General features: G+C 43.0%; 2 protein-coding genes across 6 annotated transcripts in view; one reads left to right on the top strand and one right to left on the bottom strand.

The window, feature by feature from the left end:
* Positions 1-7,923, bottom strand: part of DZIP1 (DAZ interacting zinc finger protein 1) — a 42,180-nt gene extending 34,257 nt beyond the window's left edge. For 3 of the 5 annotated variants that reach the window (XM_064143887.1, XM_064143890.1, XM_064143891.1), the window contains exons 1-3: positions 7,746-7,923; positions 3,881-3,950; positions 3,279-3,782 (exon numbers count right to left, since the gene is read on the bottom strand). In XM_064143887.1, coding sequence (XP_063999957.1) covers positions 3,279-3,782; positions 3,881-3,883 — 507 coding nt within the window. In that variant the 5' untranslated portion in view covers positions 3,884-3,950; positions 7,746-7,923. Of the gene's footprint in view, positions 1-3,278; positions 3,783-3,880; positions 3,978-5,354; positions 5,372-7,745 lie in introns of those variants that run through there. The other 2 variants (XM_064143889.1, XM_064143888.1) reach the window with 2 other exon arrangements.
* A 9,597-nt stretch (positions 7,924-17,520) lies between these two features.
* Positions 17,521-26,230, top strand: part of DNAJC3 (DnaJ heat shock protein family (Hsp40) member C3) — a 31,585-nt gene continuing 22,875 nt past the window's right edge. Inside the window, exons 1-2 of the mRNA XM_064143892.1 lie at positions 17,521-17,713; positions 23,753-23,863. Coding sequence (XP_063999962.1) covers positions 17,632-17,713; positions 23,753-23,863 — 193 coding nt within the window. The 5' untranslated portion in view covers positions 17,521-17,631. The remainder of the gene's footprint in view (positions 17,714-23,752; positions 23,864-26,230) is intronic.

Here is a 26,230-nt window from a genome sequence, read left to right as displayed (position 1 = left end):
TTCAGTAACATTCCATTTCACAAGAATCATGACTAGAATTCCCACAATGCCAAATTTCTGTGAAGTTATTAATATATTCATCTTACTCAAAGTATCTCAGTAGTGCTCACAGGCAAGAATCCTACTGTGCTAGCACCTGTACAAACTCTGAAATAAAATTATACTGACCAAGTAAGTTTAAATTCAAATACAAACCATGGATAACAGACAAATACAGGTAGGTAAAAGTATAAAGGAGAAAGTACGACAACACCATACAGCAAAATACACTTTGGCTCCAGCCAACTAATAGCTCAGGTATTCTTAAGACTCTTGCATCACAGCAAGAGAGCACCACACAGTCAGAAAAAAACTCTCATCGTGGACTTGAATACACATGAGTTGTAAGGTGGCAAGTAGCAGCACCACAGATATGTAGAAAGGTCAGACATTTCAACTAAAGAATACAATACACAGTCTTGCAAGGAAGGCACATATATTTGTATGCTACCTAGCATCCTTCTGAAGTGCAAAACTCTTTACACAACTGGTCCTGTGCTTTACTTACTATTTATTTCCTTGAATTTGAAAACATATTTTGTCAAATTTGGATCCCATCTATTTTAAAAGATTTTTTTTTGTTCACTATCAAAGTACATTCCACTAATGTTGAGAATATCAAGAAGAGATGGGTAATACAAGGACAGAAGCTACAGCTAAACTGATATGACTGTGAATCAAAGCCCATAATCACTTTTTCACTTTAAGTAGGATTGCTCATTATCTCTTTCCTATAATTCTTTATTTTTTTTCCAAATAAATACATTTTAATGAACCACAAACAGTCATGTGAGTCCTTTTTCCTCATCAGTGTGCTCTGATTGTAAAAGACTGACTTAACAGATCCAAGACCTTATCACCATCATCAAATTCCCAGATTTCATCTAATATTTAAAATACTGCCACTGAGAGTTTGGTAGACTATTAAATACAGGCATCTTTCAGCAAACACTAAGGCCATGAATTATTAAGACAAATTACATTGGACAAATGCAAAAAAAGTGCTAAAATAAAGCCAAAATAGACAGCATGGTAGCAAAGCAGTGCTACCAACCAAGAGGGAGCTCGCAGTATAACAGATTGCACATGATTTATGGAATGAAATTGGCTGTGAAATAATGTAACTCATTCAACCACAAACTTCACGTCAGTTTGACTTTGCTGGTAGTGTAAAAATACTCTTCCTGCAAGAGACAGGATTAACATAGGGAATATTTAGGTTTTCAATTATTTAACATTACTCTTACAACCACTTTTCATAGTGTTAGATACAATGTGCACTTTCTGCCTACACTGAGCATAAGAATATGAGATTTCTGAGCCAAGTACCCAAAAAGTGAAAAAATATTATTTAAAATTAAATTTGTAATACCCAGCTGAAGCTTTCAATCTATGACTTGCAGGCACCAGTGTAATTTTATAGTAGTATTTCATGGTTTAACTTGTACCAGCTATGGAATAAAGATATTAAATATGAATTCCAAAGCATGGCTACATTGGATATAAAGTGTGTCTCCACTGAAAAAGGCAAATAACCATTTATAGGGTTATTTGCCAAACAGCCAAAGCTTTAAGGGAATGAAATTTGAACTGCCCTCTCAGGAACACAAACAAAAACCTTATTAGCTGACACTGCAGATCAGTCAAAATCATGGCACAGCTAAATAACACAGTTACTGTTTACTGATCACACTGCTGCCCTGCATTTACAAACCCTAGAACAAGTTTAATTTACCTCCGCCATTCGCACTCAGAATCCTAAACACACTATAGGAATTGCAGGAACTGATCAATGTCACTCCCTGAATTCACTTTTCCTATATGAACTAAATAACTTCCAGAAGCAAGTTACTAACAGCGAAGAAAAAAGTGGGGAAGGCAGTGTTTATATGACATTAAACTAGAAATGGGAAACAGCTTTCCATCACTGCTTTATGGTAGCTGCCACCACACAGAAGATTAGTGATGAGCCAAGTTCACCACCATGTTCTTCACCTTCCACCAAGACAGCTGTATTCCACAAGTATTTCAAGACTTGGTAATATTTCACTGTCAATCACAGTATGAGAATTCAGTAAGTTTACAGATGAAATGATGCATACAATCCTTTTACTTTTGCCACACAAGACAGACAAACTGCTCTGTAAGTTGCATAAAGGCCTGCTAAAATGGTAAAATATCAGCAGCTTATCCTTAAGACTGACAATTGAATGAGTTCAGACAAGGTTCCTATTAAGCCTGTCATATGTACAGCTCTACTCTCAGGGAATAAGGTTATCTTTTTCCCTTGCTTGAGACAACTTAGCTAATGACTTAAAAACTAAAATTTTGCCAGTCTGCTGAAATAAGTATCATGCTGTGAGATAATAGCGTACATTCTACAAGAGAGCTTGCATTGGTTCAGTACTGCATAATTAAGGAGAATTTCAACAATCAGGACTGCCTAGTATTGGGGTTTTTTAAAGCTATTGCAAAACACCACAAAATTGTAACTTTGAACAAACAGAGACAAAGGACTGGCCTGAAATCATGTCAAGTCTGCACGAAGTGCGCTCTCTAGACTACATTTGAAGCTCCAGTTTGTACTCTTGGAATATACTGAAAAATATTCAAACGAAACAGTTACACAGAGAGTCAGAACAGCAATGTACTAAAGGCTTTTAGTGAAGATTCTAAAGGAACAGATTGTCGTGGAGTTAGGGATGAACTGCCTCACTGGGGCTTCTTTATCATCATGCCTGAGTCACCTCTGAGTCACACATGCACAAGCAGAGACCTTGTGTGTGTGGAGAAAGCTAACACGGGAAAGTGACAACTTGCAAACAGGTAGGTTACTACTTAACAGCAGTTCTGATGCACTTGCCTCGAGTGTTTTCTGACTATGTGGCTGATAGCAACAGAAAGTAGTAACATGTTTAGTACAGGTTTTGTATATGTGTGTATCTGACACCTCATATGCATCAAACGCAAACCCAAGAATAAAAAGTACTTGCTAGTAAAACGATTAATAATGCAGCACTCTCCCAAATGTGTGTGACACTAGCTAAATGCCTGTGAAACACAGACGGGAAACGAAGCGCCTGCAAGCAGTGCATTCCTTTTTCACAGAGTCAACGGACCGTGCAGCTCCAGCCTCTCACCCAGGAAGTCACAGCAAGCCAGCACAGAGGGGCTGCTCTGCCGGACAGGCTGAGACGGCAAGGTGTAAGCGACGGGGTCAACAAGACCTCTTCTCTCACCTGGTGGTAGCTGGCTCTGGCCTCCAGCATCATCTGCTGGGTGACGATCATCTTCTTCCTCCGCCGGCACTCCTCCTTAAGCGCTTTCATCTCCTGGCAGCGATGGGTCAACTCCCTATCCAGCTGGTCGCGCTGGGCCTGGGCCGCTCGCAGAGCCTCCTCCAGGCTGCGGAGCTGGGCGCTGAGATATTCCTGGGAGTGCAGCAGGTATTCGGTGCAGAGCTGGGCCAGGCGCAGCAGCTTGAGCAGCAGCGAGTCGGCGGGGCCCTGGCAGTGGGGGCAGCGCTCCCGCTCGGCGCTGCAGAAAGTTACGTGCTCCAGGTGCTCCTGCAGAGCCGCCACATCCCCATCCCGCGACACCCGCTCCACGTCTATGGAGCTCAGCCGATGCCAGTCCGGGCTCTCATGGCGGCCGCGGAACTGGAAGGCGGGAAACGGCGCCGGCCCTGCGCCGGTCCCCGCGCCCCCAGCCGCAGGTGGGTAGTAAGCGCGTTCGGTGAAGGGCTGCGGGAGAGATATATGGCTCAGACCGGGCTGGCGCCCACCCAGCCTCACCGCCTGCTCGCTCGCCCGCCCTTCCGCCCACCCTGCCCGGCGCTCACCATGTCTGGACTCCGTCCCGCAGGCTCCGCTCAGCACCAGCGTCCTCTGTGTCTCTATGGAAGCCTCGGCCTGCACGGGGCGGGAGGCGGGAGTTAGACTCAGCCGTGCCTCCTTCCGCCCGCCCCGCAGAGCCACTCCGCTCGGCCCGCCCTGCGGCGGCGGCAGCCCGAGACTCGCGGCGGGCTGGCCGTCGTCAGTGGTGCCCAGGCAGGCAGCACCTGCGTCCCACGGCGGGGACTCGGCTCCGTGCACGGCACAAACCCCGTCAGCTACCCATCCCGGAGTCATCTTTCTCTCAGTACCTCCACACCTACTTGCTAGCTTCACGCTAAGGAGTCCACTCCCGCGGTCCCTGCGCGCCTCCTGCTCTAACGCCCTACGCCCGCATCTATAGGTCCTTTACCATCTTCACACACTATTCACATCTACAAATACATTCTCATCTGCGCTATCACGTATATGGATCCTTATCACAATCGCACAGAGCACCTTTTCTCTCTCCACGTTCCCTTCGCTTTCGCCACAGAAGTCTACATAGGCTACCTTATAGACCCGTTTCAATTCACTGCAGCAACGCGCCCCATAACCCACAACTCGGTCCGTTCTCCGTGCCTACATCTACATGTAGGTCTGCTACCATGAAAACATCAACAATGTTGGTGTGCACTACGAGGACGCTCATGAACTACAAACTCTTAGTTTTATGTAGGTTTTTATGTCAGTTGTGCCCGAAGCTTGTTTGCTTTTCCCACATATATATGGATCAATATAACAAAACATACCTGGCTTAATTGATTTCCCCCCATCTCAGCATACATAGCTAATGTAGCATAACATAGCATAGAATATTCCAGCTGGAAGGAACTGACAATGATCATGTAGTCCAAAGGGCTGACCAAAGTTAAATCATATTGTTATGGGCATTGTCCAAATGCCTCTTACACACTTGGGGTATTGGCTACCTCTCTAGGATGGCTGTTCAATGTTTAACATATATGGTAAACATAGGCTGCCTAATGTCCAGTCTAAAGCTCCCTTGGCACAGATTTGAACTATTACTGGGCATCCTATCACTAGATTCCAGAGAGAATTTTTTCTTCACTTTCTTCACTTCCCCTTCTCAGGAAGCTGAAGAGAGTGATTAGGTCACCTCCAAACAGATAGACATCTGACAGAAAGAAATGTGCCTGCAGCAGAAATGTCTTCCTTGCAGTCACTGCACCCAGTATGCACCCCAAAACCATGGCCATAGGACACACCTCTGCTTCACAGCACATAGTCAAGCATTTCCTCCAACAATCTGCTACCAAAACCCTACTCCAGCCTAAGTCAGAGACCCAGATCAGTCTCAAGGAGAGTTAAGACATTCATTACAGCAATCCAGGGTCCAGCCCTCATTAGTCTAATTCTTCACATCTCAAATCTACCCTTGCACAAAAGGAAAGCTGGAAGAGATTCCTTTATTTTTCATACCCACAGAAAAACAGAAGTTCTCTCTGTCTTTATCCACATACTGAAAAGTTGCACCCTTCTGTCTTCCCCACTTCTGTAGAAGGATTGAACTGAATCTTCCCAGAAATGTAACTAGGCTCAGCACAAGGCTCTCTCGATCTACAAAATAAATTTCAAAGTATAAAAAATTTGAAAATATAAGTTAATAACATGAATTCAGGACAGCCAGTCCTCCTGCCTGTTGGCTTGAGACACCCGGAAAGGCAACCTTCCAAAACACTTGACCTCATCAATGTTTATAAATATGTAAAGGGTGAGTGCCAGGAGGATGGAGCCAGGCTCCTCTCGGTGATGCCCTATGACAAGACAATGGGTGGAAGCTGAGGCATAAGAAGTTTCTTTTAAACACGAGGAGTAATTTTTTCACTGTGAGGGTGACAGAACATAGAAACAGGCTGCTCCTGGGGGTTGTGGTCTCCCTCTCTGGAGATATTCAAAACCCACCTGGACGTGTTCCTGTGTGATCTGGTATAGGTGGTCCTGCTCTAGCACGAGGGTTGGACTGCATGATTTTTTGAGGTCCCTTCCAGTCCCTGACATTCTGTGTGATTCTGTGATACTTGGCAACTTGCATTTTGGACCTTTAACCTTAAGCCTACTGGCCACACTTGAAAGCAATAGTAAGGTTTATTACATCTTCCATTCAGACTCCTCCATCACTTGCCATGGTTTTTTTTTTTTCAATTTGGAAAGATACTGTGTGGTATTTGTAATTCTGCAGTTTTCTCCTGCAAGGATGACATTTTTTGCCACCTCATTTTCCAGGAACAGGGCCTCAGGCAATTGCTACCTTCAAAGAAATGTATTTCACATTCTTTTTATATATCCAATATAAATCTGCCTGGTTTACCACTGAACTTTGCACTGCTCTGACTCCTTAGGAAAATATATCACTAATTTCCTTTAAAGCTATTTCTAAATGTACTGCAGACTGTGTTCCATTTAGTGAATGAATACACTTTTGTTTGTAAGCATTTAGATTAAAAAAAAAAGAAACAAACTATAAAATACTGACTACTGTCCAAAATGTTCAGGTCTTTTCAAATTCCTTAGAATACCTTGAAAACTTGTTTTTGGATGTCAAAGGAACTGTTTGGTTGTATAATATGAGATCTCCCTCCCAAATATCTTAGCTCAGAATGTGTTCTGACATTAGAGGAATCTGTCCACATAGAAAACACATGAATTTTGTAAACCACCAATCTGTGTGTCAAGCAGAAGATGCCTGAGAAAGCACATTAAGGGTCTAACTCACAGATATATGGGTTTCATAAAAACTTGCATTATTTAAAGCCAGGAAAGTCAACCAAGCTCATGAATATGCCTATTCACCTCAACTAACATATTTAGTCAGGAATACCACAGTATCACAGTATCATCAGGGTTGGAAGAGACCTCACAGATCATCAAGTCCAACCTTTAAACTAACACAACTAAGTCCATCACTAAATCATACCCCTAAGCATCACATCTATGCACCTTTTAAATATGTGGCTCAACCACTTCCCTGAGCACCCTGTTCCAACGCTTGAACAACCCTTTTGGTGAAGAATTTTTTCCTAACATCCAAATTAAAACTCCCTTGGCACAACCTGAAGCCTTTTCCTCTTGTCTTACCACTTTTTACTTGAAAAAGTCTGCCACCCACTTCAGTACAACTTTCTTCTGAGTAGTTGGAGAGAGACATGTGTTCCCTGAACCTCCTTTTTTCCCCCTAACCTAAACCACCACCTTTTCATATAGTTTTATGCTGCTCCAATTAACACATGCTTTAGCTCAATGTAACCTTGCAGTGGTGTCTCATGAAACTGAGGAGACACAAGACACCCAGGTACTCCAGTAGAGGCGGAAAGAGTACGCAGGGATTGAGGCAGCCTGTTTCGATCACTTTTTTCCCCTTCTTTCTGTGGTATCTACTCCATCCTTGGAGCTGTGCACACACCCAAGTTAAGGCTGTCGTCCACTCGCGGGGCCCTCTCGGTTAGGGCTGACAGCGCCGTACTGGAGGGTTGCGGGCAGTTAAGAGGGTCCGCACCCCTTCCCATGAGGGTGGGCAGCACAGAGGAAAGGGTCGTTTCAGCCCGAGCCCGTAAGACAGGCCCAGGCCCGGCAGGCAGGCAGTGAGGCTACCGGCGGGGCGCCGCGGGAGCAGACCGAGCAGGGCCGGCCTGCGGGAGACCCTAGGTCGGCCTCCATCTGTTCGCCAAAGCCCCGCTCTGGAGAGAGGCCTCCCTCCCGCCTTCCCCTGAGGAGAGGCCCTGCCGAGCGCTTCCCAGCCCTCACTCTCCTGAGCCCGAAACGGCTACCCGGCCCCGCACTGCGGGGCTGCAGACGAGGAGCCCCTTCGTTTACCTCCTCATCTGAGACTGGCTTCTCACCGACGATGCAGGTCCGATGGGGCGCTCCGCAGAGCCCCGCTCTCCCATGCCGGGCGCGGAGGGGTGGCGGGGCTACCGCTGCTCCCCGCCCCCAGCCCGGGCGGTTACTGGTGCGTGCCGCAGAGGAGGGCAACTACCCTCCTCCTCCTCCTCCTCCTTCTTCTTCTTCTCCTCCACCTCGCCTCCCCTGTCCCCATGCCCCTTTGCCTCCCGCTGCCCAGAGGGCAGAGAGGATGGGTGGGGAGCTACGGAGGGTATTAGCGCGGGAAGCTGGGAGTTGAGGCTGGTGCTGCAGGGCCCAGGCGAAAGCTCCCCCGCTGCTCGCCGCCTCTCTGCTCTTGTCAACTGCCCGGTAGATGTTTATAGCCAGGCCGGAGCTCCTTTGTCTCGGTCCTAAGCCCTGGAGCAGCGTTTCGAGCTTCTCCGACCAGAAGCAGCAACATTTATTCTGCCTTTTCTTCTTAATGTAAGAGAAGTTATAAGAAGCTTTTCAAACGCCGTCTTTTGGCATTAAAGTTCACTTTTCGCCACGCAGTGACGGAAATCAATGCATTTAAGCCTCTAAAGGAGCGTACCGCTCAGCGAAAAGGGGAGCCCCAGGCGCCGCTGGGAGAGCAGAGGCGACGCCGAAGGCTGCAGGAGCTCGCCGGGCTGGAAAAAGGACCTCGGGGACCTACCGTGAGTGTCATGTTAACTCCCATGGGGGACCTGTCTCGTTCATGAGTGTTTTCCTGAAGTGTGCCAAAACAAGACACCAAATTGCACTGAGAGGGTAAGGCGAGAGTACGCTTTCTGGAAAGCATCTTAGGTAAAGAGATTTGAGTTCCATGAAAATAAGCATCCTACCGTGCATGTGGAATCATTCCAATCTGACTGAAAATCACAACAGATCCTCCTAATTTTCTTCCTTTTCCCTGCAAGGTTTTGAATTGTGCTTTCCCAAAATAAATGCTGTGCATTTGTACCAAAAATTTCAAATAGTTGAATATAAATTAAGCTAGCAAATTCACTAGAAGAGATGACCACTGCACATTACTTTGTTGAAGAGATCCATGTGGTCAGGGAGACACCATTGTTTTTTTCCAAAGCTGAATCATGGAATAGAATGGTTTGGATTGAAAAGGATGTTAAGATCATCTAGTTCCAACCTTCTTGCCATGGGCAGGGACACCTTCCACTAGGCCAGATTGCTTAAAGACCCATCCAACCTGACCTGGAACACCAAGAAGGAACATTCACAGCCTTTCTGGGCAATCTGTTTCAGTGTCTCACTGCCCTCACAGTAAAATATTTCTTCCTAATATCTGCATCTCTTTCAAGTTAGAACTGCTACCCTTTGTCCTATCACTACTCTTTCTTGTAGATTCCCTTCAAGTAATGGAAGGCCACTATAAGGCCTCACCAGAAACTCCTCTTTTCCAGGATAAACAATCCCAGCTCTCTCAGTCTGCTCCCCCCCTAATCATCTGTGGCCCTATTATGAACCTGCTTAATCACATCCATGTCATTCTTATGCAAGGGCCCCCAGAGCTGACACAGTACCCAGTGAAGTCTCATGAGAATAGAATGGGGGGGGAGAATTACTTCCTTTGACCACTGGTCAAGGATGCAACTGGTCACTGATGCAACCCAGGATGTGATTAGCTTTTTGGACTGCAAGTGCACATGACTGGCTTATATTCACACCCCTAAGTCCTTTTCCACAACGTTGCTCACAATCCATTTATGTCCCAACCTGGTTTTGTGCTTGGGATTGCCCTTACCTGTAGAAGTCTGCTCCTGTTGGGCTGCACTAATTGCTAAAGCAGGCATTGCCAGGAGAAACTTGGGATATCGAGACTTCAGTGTGGTAAACTTAAATTAACACTAATAATGAAGAGAGGACTTTTAAAAGTAGCAATGAGACAGTGGCAGCCTCTTTGAGTCAGGCATAGAGGCAAATAGGCAACAAGAATTGATAAGCATTTATGTGAGCGATGGGAACACTCATTTGGAAAGCAAGGTGTAGAAGTACTGCCATTTCTGTGCCCATACCCTTCTTAAAATGCCCTAATGGCAACACTAGTCTGTTCAGTGTGTCTTCTAAAGATGTTCTGATAAGGCTGGGTTTTATATCAAAGTAAATGCTGACAGTGGAAAAATGTTGGAGATTCTCATCAGTAGAGGAGGGGATGTGTGCATGGAGCATGCAGAGCTGCTTTGATCTTGGCTGCTTATCAGTTTAATAAAAAATATACATGTAGCCCTCAGGACAAGAGCTGGGAGTTTTCTATTTTGTGAGGACATCACCCTGTCTGCTAGACAAAGTCTCATTCTTTCCCTCTTCCTTCCAGAGCTTGATTAATCTTTAATTACTGGCTGCAAGCCTCACTTGGTAAGAGCAGGTATTCTTTAACCCACATTGGTGCTTGGCTCCTCCTTCTTCACCTTGTATTGTGTAGCCTGATGACGAAAGTACTCTCCTGAAACATGGATGGATTTACTAGGAGATACCAAGAGCATTTTAGCTTTTCCCGATCAGCTTGATGTAATGCAGGAGGTTTAGGACATCCAGCAGTCTGTCTGGAGCAGAAAAGTGACTATTGCTTGTGCACAAACAGGCACTGGTGCACAAACACTATAAATTCAAGGTGTGCCTACATCCACCTGTGACGGATTATGCAAAATTAATTATCTGTTGATAACAATGAAAACTGCTTATTAACATTAAAACTCACCAGAAAACTTATTAACAGGTTCAAAACCACGCAGTTTGGAAACGTATACACGCAGGGAGCAGGTAAAACTAGATCACTTATTTCTTAAAGTGGTTCCAGTAAATATTATACTGGAAGAGGCTCTTAAGTATTTACTCACAAACTTATTATTACCTGACTTGTGAGGCTAGCCACTGTCCCAGAAAGTGCCCAAAAGCTTTCAGGGAACTCCCTCTTGTCGGCCACTGAGACTTGATTCTTTCCAGGCTTCTGGGGAAAGGAGGCAGACAATCTCTGACCTTGTCTCCTGGCTCTTCTGGACAATCTGTATACCTCCAGGACTTTTTGTCTTGGTAGGAGACTTTCAGGTGCAAGGAGGATGGCTTGTGATGTGCAGTCTCAGCACAATGTCATGCTGGCTATGCAGACAAATTGCATGCAGCATTTAGAGTCTCTTCCTGGTAAGCTTTCCAGGTAAATTCAGGATGCAAAATGAGGTGGCAGATGCCTCGTGCTACCTGCTTATCCCTTTAATCAATATCCAGCCTGAGACTAATGGGGCATTGCACATAGATAAGCCAATCAGAATGGCACTTTGCTGAGCCTCACCATATTAGATGAAGCCAGGGCTTTCGCCCTCCCCTTCCACGGTTGCCTCCCCCCAGCACAGAAGCAGGGTGAGCAGGGGAACATGTCTGGGCAAGCCAATACGGATAAGCCCAAGTTTGCCCTATCAGGCCTACCACCACACTGCCTAAAAGATTTCAACTGACACCCTGCCACACAGGGGATGTATCCTCTGCATTGCTGCCTTGAGAGACAGTAGACCGTTTCCATTGGTCATCTTCTGAAGTTCAGTAATTGTTACTCTAAACAGACACTGCAAGAACATATGTGGGATATGCTCCTCCAGTGAACTAGCATAAGGTACGTCCAGCTTGTGCACAGCATGAAGCACTAAATAAGATTGGCAGGAGCTCCTATCTGGAAGACATGCCCTTTGGATGTTTTCAGACAAGGTGGTAGTTTTTTTTTCTATAGATGCTCAGGAAACAATGAAATACTAGCTTCTCCAGTTCAATACTGACAGTTTTTACAGTAATAGATGATAGGTGAATAGGAATTCTAGAAATCTAAATTTGCACTGAGGCACTTAAGAATTTATTGAGTCCTGACTCAAAAAGTCTTTTGTTCCCCTTGTATTGTTTTATTCCTAGCTTCTGCCACTCAGCCACACTTCATATTTTACAGTTTTTTTTCTGTTTTGGTCTCTATGCCTCATTATTGAGTGCTAACATTATTTTCTACATGCCAGCCTGCTTCAGGGAATGCTTTAAATAAGAGATTGTTTGTGATCCAAGTTTATCAAATAATGTTAACTCTATATTACTATTTAAGTTCTCTACTTAGAGAATTCTGCCAATTAAAGAATTCTCTACAGGTAGTCTGTATGCATGATGGTTTTTGAAACTATGCTCTGTTGCTCTAGGAGGATTTTCCATGTTCTATTGACAAAGTACAATGACAGATATGGTGTGATGGGGTGGTTTTGGTTTTTTATTCCATAGAATTCAGGGAAAAGGATTAGGAAAGAACTGAGATTTCTAGAAGCAGAAGGATTTTTATAGAAAGCTAGTGAGGAGAGCTAAGAATAAAAGAATTAAAATGGGATTTGGAAATTGAGTTGAAGTACAAAAAGTAAACATTGTCTATTGTGATTGGAGCAAGGCACTTGTGAGGCTTATGGAGGGTAACTGTAACTGGAGAGATTACTCTGATTATGGAATGATGATAGCATCTTCGCCATGGCTATTTGGTATACATTCTGGATAGCTGCAGAAGGTGTCAGGGCACAGTGTGGGTCAGCTGATCCCCCTGGGGCTGCAGGGCAGAATGCAGAAGCAGGGTAGCCAGGGGCACCAGGACAGCCCCAGCCCCAGGCATGGTGCACCTCCCCGGGGACAGGGACTGGCTGGGGCTTGGCAGGGCCAATGGCCAGCCAGGGCCAGGCTGTGGGAAGCTGGAAACTGGCACTGCTGTGATGTCACTGAGGCAGAGGCTGAGGATCTAGGTTCAATGACATGGGTTCTGTGTCCTGAGCAGGAGGGGAGAGGCTGGGCAGGTACAGTCAGGCCCGACAGTGCCCTCAGAGCCTTGATGCAATGCTCTAACTGAAAAAATGATCTGCATGTTTTGTGGAAAGGAGGATGCCACATGTGTCCTGCAAGGTGTTTTAAATTTGAGAGGACAGTGGAAAAACCATCCTGGGAACTGAGAAACAGACTCTTCAATAATATTTCTCCTACAGCACTCTCAGAATAATGCATCACTGTAATCATTAACTCTGCTGGAAAAATGACTTGAGTAGCAGAGTGCAGGTATAATGACTCTAGCTCTCAGTTTATTTAATCTTTCTCTTCCTGCCAACTCCCTCTGCTGCACATTTTTCAATTTGAATGCCCTATAATACTTCCCTTTGTTCAAATTTTCCATGACTTAATTTACTGGAGGTAATTATTTAAATATATATATATATATATATTTAATCACAGGTAAACAGAGAATTTAATTTGTTTTAAAAGGTAGGATGTGCCACTCTTACTGTTTTTCCTCTGTCCCACCTCCTTCATTCCAATACACACCACCATCTGTGATTAAGCAGCTTGAAGGGACACAACCTCATGTAGCTTAAGATAAATTCCAAGTTTGGGTACTTCAGAGTCTTCTCCAATTAAATCTTTTTCCTCTCTTCGAATAAAAGTTCCTCCTAAAGGTCTATCTTCATGTAACAAGTCTGTCTGGATTTTATTAAGATGGTCACACAGTTCATTTGTCTTCCTTTCTCCCAGATATGGAGGGAATTCAACTTAACTCTAAGAAAACACCTGTAAATTCACAGATTGTGAGCTTCATCTATTTTAGACATAGCTATTACTGTCATATTTGCATTTGTCATATTTGCAGTGAATGTCTAAGTCATCTGCTTCACAAAACTTTTTCAATTCTTCATTGTGTGTAACCTGAAATTTCTGTCTCATTCCTGATGACTTTTTGCCTTCTTGTTAGCTTGGCTGGACAGCAGCCAGGCAGAAAGGGATCTGGGGGTACTGGTTGACAGTCAACTGAACATGAACCAGCAGTGTGCCCAGGTGGCCAGGAGGGCCAATGGCATCCTGGCCTGCATCAGTAACAGTGTGACCAGTAGGACAAGGGAGGTTATTCTTCCCTTGTACACAACATTGGTCAGGCCACACGTTGAGTACTGTGTCCAGTTCTGGGCCCCTCAGTTCAAGAGAGATATTGAGGTGCTGGAAGGGTGACAAAGCTGGTGAGGGGGCTGGAGCACAAGCCCTATGAGGAGATGCTGAGGGAGCTGGGGTTGTTTAGCCTGGAGGAGGCTCAAGGGGTGACCTCATTGCTGTCTAAAACTACCCGAAGGGAGGCTGTAGCCAGGTGGGGATTCATCTCTTCTGCCAGGCAACCAGCAACAGAACAAGGGCACACGGTCTCAAGTTGTGCCAGGGGAAGCAGAGGCTGGATGTGAGGAGGAAGTTCTTGACAGAGAGAGTGATTGGCATTGGAATGGGCTGCCCAGGGAGGTGGTGGAGTCGCCATCCCTGGAGGTATTCAAGAAAAGACTGGTTGAGGCACTTAGTGCCATGGTCTGGTTCATTGGACAGGGCTGTGTGATAGGTTGGACGGGGTGATCTTGAAGGTCTCTTCCAACCTGGCTGATTCTATGATTTTTTCCCAGCACATGGACAATAAAGTATCATAGTTTTAGCACAGGGATACTTTCTTGACCTGTTGCAATTTTCATATGGCAAACAGTCTCAGGGGCACACACTATGTAGCTCTGTGCAATGAGAAGGCAAGATGGCTGTGATTCCCCTTGTATCTGGCCATTCCTTTGCCAAGCAGAGTTTAATCAGAAGCCCCTGCATATACTCAGCAAAATATATAAGCACAATCTGTTTTCCCATGTTTTTTTCCTCTCAAATGTTGTAAATCTTGATACTTAAAAATTTAAGGGCATCCTGTAGGACTTTGTGCTCCTATAAACACCAATCCAAATGTGAAATTAACAAAAGAGATTGCTACATAAAAAATAATCTCAAGTTAAACAGACGTACACTACTATTTCATTTAGTTCCAACACAGCTAAGTTTCTGCTAGGAATGTACATAGGCAAGAATTAAGGTGTAAGGTCTGAGAGACATCTTCTAAGAAGAAGCCCTGAGAATAGTACCTCTGTTTTATCACCTTTACTCACCTCCTCCTTTATGTTCATACTAGACTGTGCATGCAACAAAATGGTCTGCTTGCTTCATTTCCTGTTTCAGGAAACTTTGTTTTGTTTGGATGGTTTTGGAATCAAGACTATTAATTAAAACCTACTCTCAAGGATACCATGTCCTTCCAGGACCCTGCGTGTTGTCACCTCTAATCCAGACATTTTACTGTATTATATCTGTGAAGGTTTTATCAGTTAATAAATAGAAACCGCAGATGTAAGTATCTCCACTACATGTTACCATATTCAGTTCAGCCCCTATATTAAAAGAGTAGCTTCAGGACTCATTTCTTACTAGCTGCCGCCCTCTGCTGCTACTATAGATACCCTACCAGCAGTAACTCCGAGAAAATTCGTTGGGTTTCTCTTTTGAGCATTACTGTAGTCACTCTGTCACCCCAGAATTTAACGCTGATGAAGATGCTTGTTTCTGATACCAGTCTAATTGTCATCAATCACTTTGCAAGATTTTGCACTATAGCTGTATTGCTTTGCTGTTTTTCAAACTGAAAATACAACATTGGTGTGTCAGCTGTGTAATTTCTGTGTATCTGGTGGTATTTCTAGCATAGACTGACAATGACAGATACTTTCACCTTGAGTAGATAATTTTATATTGGCATTACACACTGTTCTTTACTGTGTCAGCCTGAAATACTGACCTTGGCTTAGCGTTTCACTGCCATAGTCAAGGACCAAGAGCTTGTCATTCATCTACTGGAAAAGATACTTGATTTTTAATCATACTGCTTTTATCTTGCTTTAAAAAAATTGAAGTTTGAATCTTTATATTTTATATTCCAGCATGAGGTACCAAGTTTTCTTCAGTTATTTTTCTCCTAATTTTATTCTTAATAGTCCATTAAGTGTATCATCATTCTTGGTAGTATTTTCAGTTACCTAGAGGGTATGAAATGTAAATCTCCTTTCATATTCATTTTACGTGTTTTGGTCTAATACTTTTTTACCCAGGTAAATCAAAATAATTCAGTACTGCAACAGTGATTGCATTCTGCTTAGTTCAGTTTTAGACTTTCATATATTGTCTTACTCAAACTGCTACAGAGTTTTGTTCTTCCTCAGGCTGACATCCTTAGAATGTCATATATTATTCAGTTCACATCTACTACTTCTCGTATTATTCCAAATTCTTATTTCTGGATATCTTCTGCAGGTCAAATTTCAAGGTGATACTTTTGAAGCACCATTTTTCAAATGAAATATTGAAGAGGGGTATGTTTTTTCTCTGATCTTTCAAGAAAGCTTGTAAAGTATAATATTTAGGGTGAGAAAAGTAATGTGACTGTACCTGCAGACTGAAATTTTTGTGATTGCCAAGGAAGACTTCATGCCTGAAGATTTTAACTTTTTCTGCAGATTTCCTCTGAGAATATGATTTGTTTAAATTACATCAATGTGATGTAATTGTGTACTATGGTGTATTGACCACTAGGTACATATTTTGAAACAATGAACAAACAGACACATATAAGATTAGTTTTTCGGTGGTAGCCAAGAATAGATTGTATTTTCATTATGAAAAAAAGAAATCTCCGAAGATTTGTGTTAGATTGCAGGCTATCTTGCACAGGCTTTGCAGTTTACAGATCCAGTATTTTGCATGAAAATACTGTGCTGTTAAGTCACACCACATTTTTTTCTACAGTTTGGTAAATTTCTTAACGAGGTGGGGGTTGGTCTCTTCTGCCAGGCAACCAGCAGCAGAACAAGGGGACACAGTCTCAAGTTGTGCCAGGGAAGGTCTAGGCTGGATGTTAGGAGGAAGTTCTTGCCAGAGTGATTGGCATTGGAATGGGCTGCCCAGGGAGGTGATGGAGTCACCGTCGCTGGAGATGTTCAAGAAAAGCCTGGCTGAGGCACTTAGTGCCATGGTCCAGTTGACTGGATAGGGCTGGGGAATAGGTTGGACTGGACGATCTTGGAGGTCTCTTCCAACCTGCTTGATTCTATGATTCGTGCCATACGTGGATGTCAGCATACAGTTAAGGCCATGCTATCTTGGCTTTACGGTAATAGGATTGTGTCTCTGGGACAATTGAGCAGAGTTTGACATCACACTTGCCTTCATCTGCTCTATGGGGAGGTTGGGCACAGTGATAAAGACCCGGGATCAATTTCTTTTTGATTGCCCATTTTTCTACCATTTGAGTAGCCCAATGATACTATCTCTGAGGGCTACCAGCAGCCATCGTGCCACAAAAGGTGGTCCGTCATACTGACTATGTTAAACTCGCCCCGTTAGCCTCAAGAGCAGCCGTTTCACCTCTCCGGCTGGCCCGGGGCAAGCTGCCCACCTCCTCTTCCAGGCCTAACAGCAGCTGCCAAGCACTCCCGAAGGGGCCAAAGCCAGGCCTGGAGGGAAGCTCTGGAGAAGCCTACGGGGCTTAAGATAGGGGTGAGCGAAGAGACATGAGGCAAAATCCAGCGCCAGGCGGGCACGCTGCGTGTTTCGCGTTCTGCCGGAGCCTGCTGCCCGACGCCGTCCATAAGCCCAGTCGCCACGGCGGGCAGCCGCTGCGGGCCCTGCTCTACCCTGCCCTCCCGCGCAGGCGCGGCAGTCGCGTGCCCGCCGCCGCTCAGCAGCGGCTCGGCACCAGCGCCGCTCCGCGTCCCGGCCGCGCAGGCGCAGAACGCCGTCGTCCCTTCCCCGCATTCCCCTCCCCGCGCCTGGGCGGATCCCGGCGCTGCGCCGCGGCCGCTCCTGCGCCGCGTCCACGTTTGGCCCGTGCGAGGGGCGGGCGCGCGCGGCGCGGCCAATCAGAGGCACCCACGACCCACCCCGGAGAAGTTGGAGCCGTCGGTACGGGGCGCCTTCACTGTCGCCGGGGGCGTCGGGGGGGTCGGCGGAGATGGTGTCTCCCGCGGCCTCCGCCGGCCGGCTGGGCTCCGCGTTGCCCTTCCTGCTTGTGCTTTTTGACCTGCAGTACCAGGGTGAGGGCCGGCGTGGCGGGGGCTGCGCGTGGGGTTTGTTGGGGGTGTGTGTGAACTGTGGCCAGGCCCGCGGAGTGGGTGGCGGTGGGGGCGGCTGCCGTTTCTGTCTGCGGTCCGTCGGAGCGTAGGGCAGGCGAGTCTGAGGTGGGGCTGCTGCTGGGCCCGCAGCGGTGCCTGGCCAGTGGTCGGTGGTAGCGAGATGCTCCTCTGTGCTGCTGGGTTGTCGGCAGTCGTGCCGGTTGGAGGATGTTTTGAGTGACCGCCTAGGCGGTGGAGCAGCTGACATAGATGGGCCAAGGTGACGGGGGAGAGCAGAGCGGACCTGATGGAGCTGCGGCCTGCTCGCAGGGAGCTGACGGGCCTGGCTTAGCCGGGCCGAGCCAGGAGATGACCCAGGGGCCGCCACCGCGGGACGTCCGGAGCGAGGTGTAATTCTGGAACTGGTATTACGAAGGAGGTACAGCGTTGCCACCTCATCAGCGCTGCTGTGAAGGGTGTGTAATGAGGGCACCGTCACTCCTTGTAACTTGTTTGGGTTTATCTGTTTATGGTAGCTTGATGCGTGCTTCGTTTCCTTTGGCCTGTTCATAGGGTGCCAGCTACTGTGAGGTCTTGCAAATACGTAGTGTCCTCGAGTGCAGCTGTATGACAGCATTGACCACTTCTGTACTAATCTTGAATTTCTTGCTTGTGTATGAATTTTGAATGGCTCCCAAGCGTTAAGGTTTTTTCAGTGGTTCTTCTCAGCCACAGCCATTTTAAGTGCCAGATCCACAGATTCTGCTGAGACTTCTGACAGTTGTTACATTTGTTTGCTTTGTCCCTGTGAGATTTGCGTTGTTAATTTTTTCTTTCATGATTAGCGTTTGAAGTTAAGCAGTTTGTCTACAGTTCTTGCAGTCTTTTTACTTTGAGTACGCTGTCAGCAACACCTGTATGGTCAAACTTCTATTTGCAGGCTTATGTTAAACTTCTAACGTGGTTATGTAGTTGTGCACGTAGTTTCATCTGAGGAACATTCTTTAATTGGCTGTGGCAGACTTACGTGGAGCCAAAACTGTCAATAATCAGAATAAGTCTGTGGACTTATGTCTGACCTGGAATTGATATTAGAAATTATTTTTACATACTCAACTAATGAATGCATCAGTTGGCCAAGAGGCAGCAGGAACATAAAATGGCAAAGATGCTTCTCAGTATAAGATTACGTACTGTGGTGTTGAATTGCTTTGTTGAAGGTCTATTCTGGTAGCGTTAGAGGAAAAATAATAATGGTGGTTAAAACACCTTTTTTCCCCACTGAGATCATGATACTGACATACCTGTTGAGGATTTTTTGTTTGGAGTTCCCAGCCTATTTCAAGTCTAATGGCTATGTTTCCCCAATCAGGAAATGTGGCTTTTGTATCTCTTGACATCTTCAGTTAATGTGCAATACAGTAATAAAAGGAAAGTTGATGGTTCTGGAACTTATTTACTGAAATTATTAACTTCTTAGTTCTTGAGTTCATTTTTTAAGGGTATATAGTTAGAAAATTTAAAGGGGTGACATTATTTAAGGAACTGAACTCCACTGCTCTCCTCCTCTTCTCTTTACTACTGACCTTTGAACTTGAAAATGTTCATTGGTGGTGTGTTGCCTTGATAAAGAAGCCTGCCTTGAGCCTTCTGATTTATGAATTGGTGGAAAGGTTGGCCTGTATTATCTTTGTGTGTTACAGTTGAAGTCTGTAAGTACTAATTTATATATGGCTGGAAGAATTCCTAGTGATATGGTGATGTATTAGGTTGTGTTTCAGCTCTTAGTGCTGTCTTTCCTGAATTCCTGCACTTCAGATACCTTGTCTTGTGCTGAATAAGCTCCTGTTTGACAGAAATCACCTCTTGGAAAGACTCATTCTTTGTGTTTGTCCATGCTAATCACAACAAAAAGAGGTTACTGAGGAAGATAGAGTACTGTTCCTCTTTCCTCTTTTCTTCTTAATAGTCAAAGGAAATATAATAAAGTGAAGAAGAAAAGGGCTTTTAATGATTTCAGTTATTGTCAGATGGCTAGCCTTAAGTGTTTGTCTTACCCCCACACCATGTCTTTGTCCTGAGTTTTGGAGGACTTTTTTTTCTGATCTCAAATAGGACAAGATACTTGAGGAGTTGGGAGAGAAGCTTTTTGGTTTGCCAGTTGTAGCTGTACTTACCAACTTTCTTTGCAAATGAGGAGAGTGACAACTTGGTGGTTCACAGAATCACAGAATGTTAGAGGTTGGAAGGGACCTCCAGAGATCATGAGGTTCCACCCACCTGCCAAAGTAGGCCACACAGGAGCATGACTAGGTTGACTTTGAAAGTCGACAAAGGAGGAGACTCTACAACCTCTCTGGACAGCCTGTTCCAGTGCTCTGTCAAAGTTACACATGACTCGAGGATGCTGTGAGGCTTCTTGTGGGCCTTCTCATATTGTTCCTGAAACTAAGTTTGCTTGTCCACTTATTTCTTTGTTTGATCTTGTCTTTGAAACGAATGCTTGCAATGCAGCACACAGAAAAGCAAAGCCCAAAACTGTTGGAAAAAATAACAGCAGATTTAAGACTTACTACATTAAACACAAGGTTGTTTTTATCAAAAACTGCCCCAAAAGAGGGATCTCCACCCAAGTGACAAGGTGAAACGGTCATCAAGCTCTTGTATTTAGATAAATATGTTTAGATAATTGCAATTTGGATTAGCAACATGCATGTTTTTTCTTTCTTTGAAACCATTCTGTTTCTGGTACACAGTTGGAACTAATTATGTTTATTTTAATAGTCCTGTTACCTGTCTTGGAAACAAAATTAAAAACAAAAAATAAGTGGAAATTCTACAAGAGACAAAGAGGAGTCTGTAGAAACATGTGAAATCCTGAAACTGTTTTCAGGTTGGAGGCCTTTCTTAAACATTTGGTGCTGTGTATGTGGTTGATTATATGGGGATATAGCTGAAGTTTGTATAGTTAAGTACCACATATTTGCACTGGCTATTATAGTAAAACAAAAATCACAGAAATCCTACCAGGAAGTTAGAATTCATTTGAAGTGATTGTTTTTAACTGGAAAAACAAGTTAGCTGCACCTGCTTATCTTTCCTGTTCCTTCTGACTGATGTTCTTTTGAGTTGTCAGGGCTGATACCAATTCTTACCTGGGAGTAAGTCTGAGGTGTGATTTTTGTGGCTTGCCTTTTTTTTTTTTCCAGAGGTGGAGAGGTGGTGTTTGGTTGTTTCTGGGTATTTTTGTCTCTCTTGCTTCTGCATCAGTACCAGTACTACAGACTGAATTTATCTGGAACATCTGATTTGTTTGACAGCTGAGGCACTTGTGTGTGGTTGTCTGATGCCCTTGATGAATAGATAACTATTAGGCAAGCTTTTCAAATAGTATTCAGTTCAAAATACTTTGAAGTTTTTTAAAATAAAGATTATTCTTGTATATCTCTTGCATACATTTAATTTCTTGCTGGATCATACAAAGCTTCACCATCTATGCTGGGCCCTTCATATCCAGCTCACTGATGACAGCCTGTTAGAAATACCTCTGTAGGGGTTGGTATGGTTTTTTCCCTCCAGTTGACCTTGAATCCTTATGTTCATTCCCAGACCAAAGAGGGAATAGATTATACAGAATTTGACTTGTTGTACTGTGCCTCTGCCTGTCTACAGTCTCGGATGTGTCCTGTGGGCTTGTCTATTCAGAGCAATTGTTTGCCTACAGCCAGAAAATGAGTAAGCAGTGTATTTATATGAATAAATAGCCAACTATCAGGTCTGTGTGCAGTATTCCTGAGTAGTTATGATGAATGTCGTTTTCCATTATGGTTGCATTGACTGCACAGACTGCTTCTGCAGATTCCCATATCAATTCATGATGTTCAGCAGCTTGCAGAGCCAGGTTTTAATGAAAGTCTAGTAATAGGTCTTGTCTTCCAGGGAACCTACAGCCTTATTTCTCTATCTGTGTTGCTTACTTTTGTTACTTTCCTGTTTATTAGTACTGGTCACTTTTCTCATTTCCTTTATTTTCAGTATTTTCAAGGGAAAATATGTCTTGTCTGAAGTGTTATGTAACTCTGAAACTGTACCGAACATAATGTGTATGAAAGACCCTGAATAGTATAGGTACATCTTATTGTGGAAAATCTATTATTGGAGCTATGCTGATGTGACTAAGTGTGAAATAAGGACATTCAATTTTCAGTCTCCAGAATCTGAAGAAATGGCATATTTAGGTGATTGCAAGGTTCATTAAAGAGTAAGTTGCAGCCCAGTTTGAGGATGCCACTTCAAACTGACAAGGTTTGAAAGATGTTTGTGTGGGGAGAGATAGGAGAGATGAAGCTTAAGAATTTCTTGTTTGTTGTAGTCCATATTAAATACCTCAATCTGTTTACACTTTTATATCAGGTTTATTGTTAGTATACTACCAAAGCCAGGGAAATGTGTTGTGGGTTTGCTTTCCAATTTTTTTTTTAATTGTATTGGATTGATTTTTACTTTTTTTTTTCTCCAGTGTTTGCTTTGTTATTTTAGAGGACATTGGACTATTCTGTGATCAAAGCTTTAAGCAACAGAAAAAGCAAGATACCAAAATGACAAAGAGTATACATTTTTCTGAAAACTGGCCATTCACATAAAAGCTACCTTGAAGTGAAATAGTGTATGCAGAAAAACTACTGTCCACTATGAGGAAAGCTATTTTTATTTTATTCAGAGCAATACAGACCTAGAATGGATTTTAAAACACATAATTTAATAAGATCCTCAAAGCAAATAATTTGAAGTCTTTGAATCCAATCTGCTGAGGTATTGTCAACCTTTAACAGATATAGCTTTTTCCAGAGGATACAGAGGGTATTTTGCTGATTTTGGTATATAGATATCTCAGTGAATTCTTTATAGCATGGAAGTAAAAGAATGATGAACTGTATTAAGGAGTAGTAAAGGAAAATCAAATTAAGATCCTAGGTGCTGGGAGCTCCTTAATCTAAAATGTTGATGACTTTGTGATCAGAAATGACTGTTCTATTATTAAAAATACTTTGTTGTTTAATCATCTTTGAGTGTGAGAAGTTTTGATATACTTTCCTTCAGTCTGTGCATTTTCATATCTAAGATTAATTCAGCTGCCCATTTGGATTATCTGTATACAAAGATCTTAGTGAAAGAAATTGATTCCTACTAATTGTAGTTCATTGTTTTCTAATGTATTTACTCAGAATTTTAATACAGCATCTTGCTTGAATTTATGGATAGGTTATGTTCCTAGAAAAAGAGAACAGTTTTGAGTCTGAAAGTTTTAATTATCATAAATCGGTAAATTGTGGTGGAATTCTGTTCTGATTTGATGAATGCTGAGAGCAGTACAAATTAAAAACCTCTGTGACTGAGATGATATATGTACAGCATGTACTTGCGCTGAGCTGCTCATTTTTCCTCAACAATAGTCTTTCCCTGTTGGTTGAGCAACAGCAATGTATGAGCTTCAAACCAAAACTGGCACTTGGAAAATATATCACCTCAATACAGTTTTCAATGGTTAAATGACAAGGGGTGAGAATCTTAATTGTTTATATAAAAATCTGCAGTTTACCTGGTTCTTGGACAAGATGACTTTTGAGGGTCCCTTCCAACTCAATGCAGTCTGTGAGTCTATATTACAAATATTATTCCATGTTCTTTTGAAATTGAAAGCCCACACAGAAAAGCATCTTGTCAAGCTGTCTTGATAGTTGATGTTTAAAGCTTTATGTGCAACACTATGTTATGAATGTATAGACAGGAGGAGAAATGCCTATTTGATGCCTTTGCATGGTGTAATGCTGTAGAGTGTTTATTTACTTAATCAGACATTGTTTTTGAGGCAGGGAAGAAATGCTGTGTGTTTATTAGGCTGCAGATTGTTTTAGCACAGGAAGATGCCATCTACCTCTAACTGTTGTGTTTATTATTGCTATATTTATATTTGATGTAATTAAAGTGGTCATTCAAACAATTGTTTTTTTTTTCTTTAAGGAGCTGAATGTGGAGTAAATGCAGAAGTAGAAAAGCAGCTTGAAATGGGAAAGAAGTTACTGGCTGCTGGACAACTAGCAGATGCTTTGTCTCACTTTCATGCAGCTATAGGTATGTATTTCAGGAAAAGACAAGTGACTCTTGTATTGGAATACCCTTGTCTGGGTTTTCGTTTTGGTTTTGTGCTATTTGCTTCATGAAGTATCTTGATTTCTTGCAAGTTCTGTGAGTCACAGAAGTTGAGGTATTTTGAACTTGGACAGGAGCCAGCAGAGATGCACTAAAATATGAAAATGATATTGTATGGACGTTGTGACCACTGTTCTGCAGGCTAGCTGCACAAAATCATTACAATTGACTGTGGTATCATTTGACAAAGTACTCCCTTTATCTAATCCCATCAAAATTAGATTTTACCTTTATGAAGTTCTTTATGTATTTGCAAGGTTGTGTTTATCCAGACAAGAAAGTTTCTTGTCCAGGAACTTAAAAAATTCAACACTTTAATAATCTATCTTTAAAAAGAAAAGAGAGACCTTGCAGTGAGCGATACCTCTGAAGCTGATGCTACAAATCTGAGATACTGAACTGATAGTGAAGCATATGTTAATGGTCCTTTTCTTATACTCAGCAATTTTGTTACTCATTTTCAGCAAATTAAGTAATGAAATGTTTGCTTCTATAAACTTTAAAGCAAGTTTGCTGGTTTAAATCCTTGAGTTGAAGCACAGAGACAGACCAGTAAATACTGGTGTCTGTTAACATTACCATTTCTCAATTGTAAGCTTTCGTTTCTTTATTATTTTAAGTTGTTGGTTGTAACATGTACAGATGCAGCATTGTCTCAGAGAAGATTAGCTCCAAAGTGTTAGACAGAAATGATTTTTAGTATTGAAACTTTGCTATTAATGCTCTGGTCTAATAGTGATATGTAAATAAAATATATACTGGTTTTGAATTATTAATATTTTTTGTGAGTTCTAGAAGATTATTTTCCCTTGGGAGTGGAACTAGGAAACACACCTTTTTGTGTGATATGGCAGGTCCTTATTCAACCAGGAGGTGGTCTCCTAATGCTTTATCCTTTTGTGTGACTGCTAAAGCATGCTTGTGGAATCTGAGCAGAGTAGTATTACAATGTGTTTTATGCCTTTATCATTAGTGAGCTATGTGTAACTTTTGTGGAGGCATTGATGTGAGGTGCTTGTGTAGTGAGGTACCTTCACAGAGTGAAACTCCCTGTTTATCCAGTAGTACTTAAGCAGCTGGTGGAACTACAAAACTGCCTGTGTTGTGACCTTGTTGGAATTTTCAGTTGGATGTTGATTTGAGCCTGATTGTTTAAACATTCATTGAACTTCTTTCTTCTTGGTATTTTGCCTTAAAGGATTTGCTTGCTGTGCTTGTAGTGGAGAAGCTTCTTTAATGCTTCTTTTCTGTACTGGTACTGCATCATCGTAGACTGTGAAGCAAATAGATGTGGCTCAGCCAACCTTTTCCTCCCCCCAAAACATCTAAAATGAAAACTAGCTACTGTTTTCTCTTCTCTCAGTTTAATTTTTAATACTTTCCTGAATCCTATGAAATCGATGGCTTATGCCTTCTTTTTGGGTAAATGTCAGTTGCTGGGGAACTGTGAGGCAAAACCATCAAAGATCATCTGGTGCCATAATGTACTTTCTGAGTTAGCTCTTTGATATCTTTCATTCTGTGTATATTAATAAGTTTCTTAATTTCAACTGTTGATTTGTACCTACTCATTCACTTGTATACAGTACGAATAATCATAGAATGGGTTGGAAGGGGCCTTAAAGATGATCTAGTGCCAAAGCCAAATTGTTTCCTGTTTGTTGAGGTTTGACGTGGTGTGGGTTTCTGTCTTTGGTTTGTGTGAGGTTTGGTTTTGATGTTGATTGTTTGTTTGTTTCAAGGTAGTCATATTTGAATTTATGTTCGTAATGCTGCAGTACATGTTGGTATATAACGTGGAGGTTGTTCTTAAATTTCACTGCTCAATATAAGCACTTTCACAGCCAAGGTGTTGTAGAGGATGAGGGCAGGTATTTTTTCCACTGAGAACTGACCAAGTGCTCTGGTAGTGGAGGCAGCCAGCTGTGAAGTGCAGTTACTGACCATAAGATTTTTGGCGGTATTATTTGTTCCATTTATTTTAAAGTTCAGCTTCAACCTTAGCTGAAGGGAGGAAGATACTTGTTTTGTTCCTCAGATTTGGATGTTCATGTTGACCAAATATGGATTGATGATTAAAAAAAAAAATCACAGTGTAGAACTTACTGTCTTCTGTGTATGATTGCTTGGGTCCTCTCAGTTACCTTTCCCTGAGAACCCACAGTAACTGTTACCTTTTTCTTTGAACTGCTGCACAGAGAAGAATATTAAGAAAGTTCTTCTTGATTTCAAGAGACTAATGTTTGACTCCTGTAAGGCCATAACACACTCTAGAGAGTTAAAATTGAT

The sequence above is a fragment of the Pogoniulus pusillus genome, chromosome 5 (genome assembly GCF_015220805.1).
Source record: "Pogoniulus pusillus isolate bPogPus1 chromosome 5, bPogPus1.pri, whole genome shotgun sequence".
Classification (NCBI taxonomy): Eukaryota; Metazoa; Chordata; class Aves; order Piciformes; family Lybiidae; genus Pogoniulus; species Pogoniulus pusillus.
The sequence above is the reverse complement of the archived record's forward strand: the minus strand, read 5'-3'. Positions and strand labels throughout refer to the sequence as shown.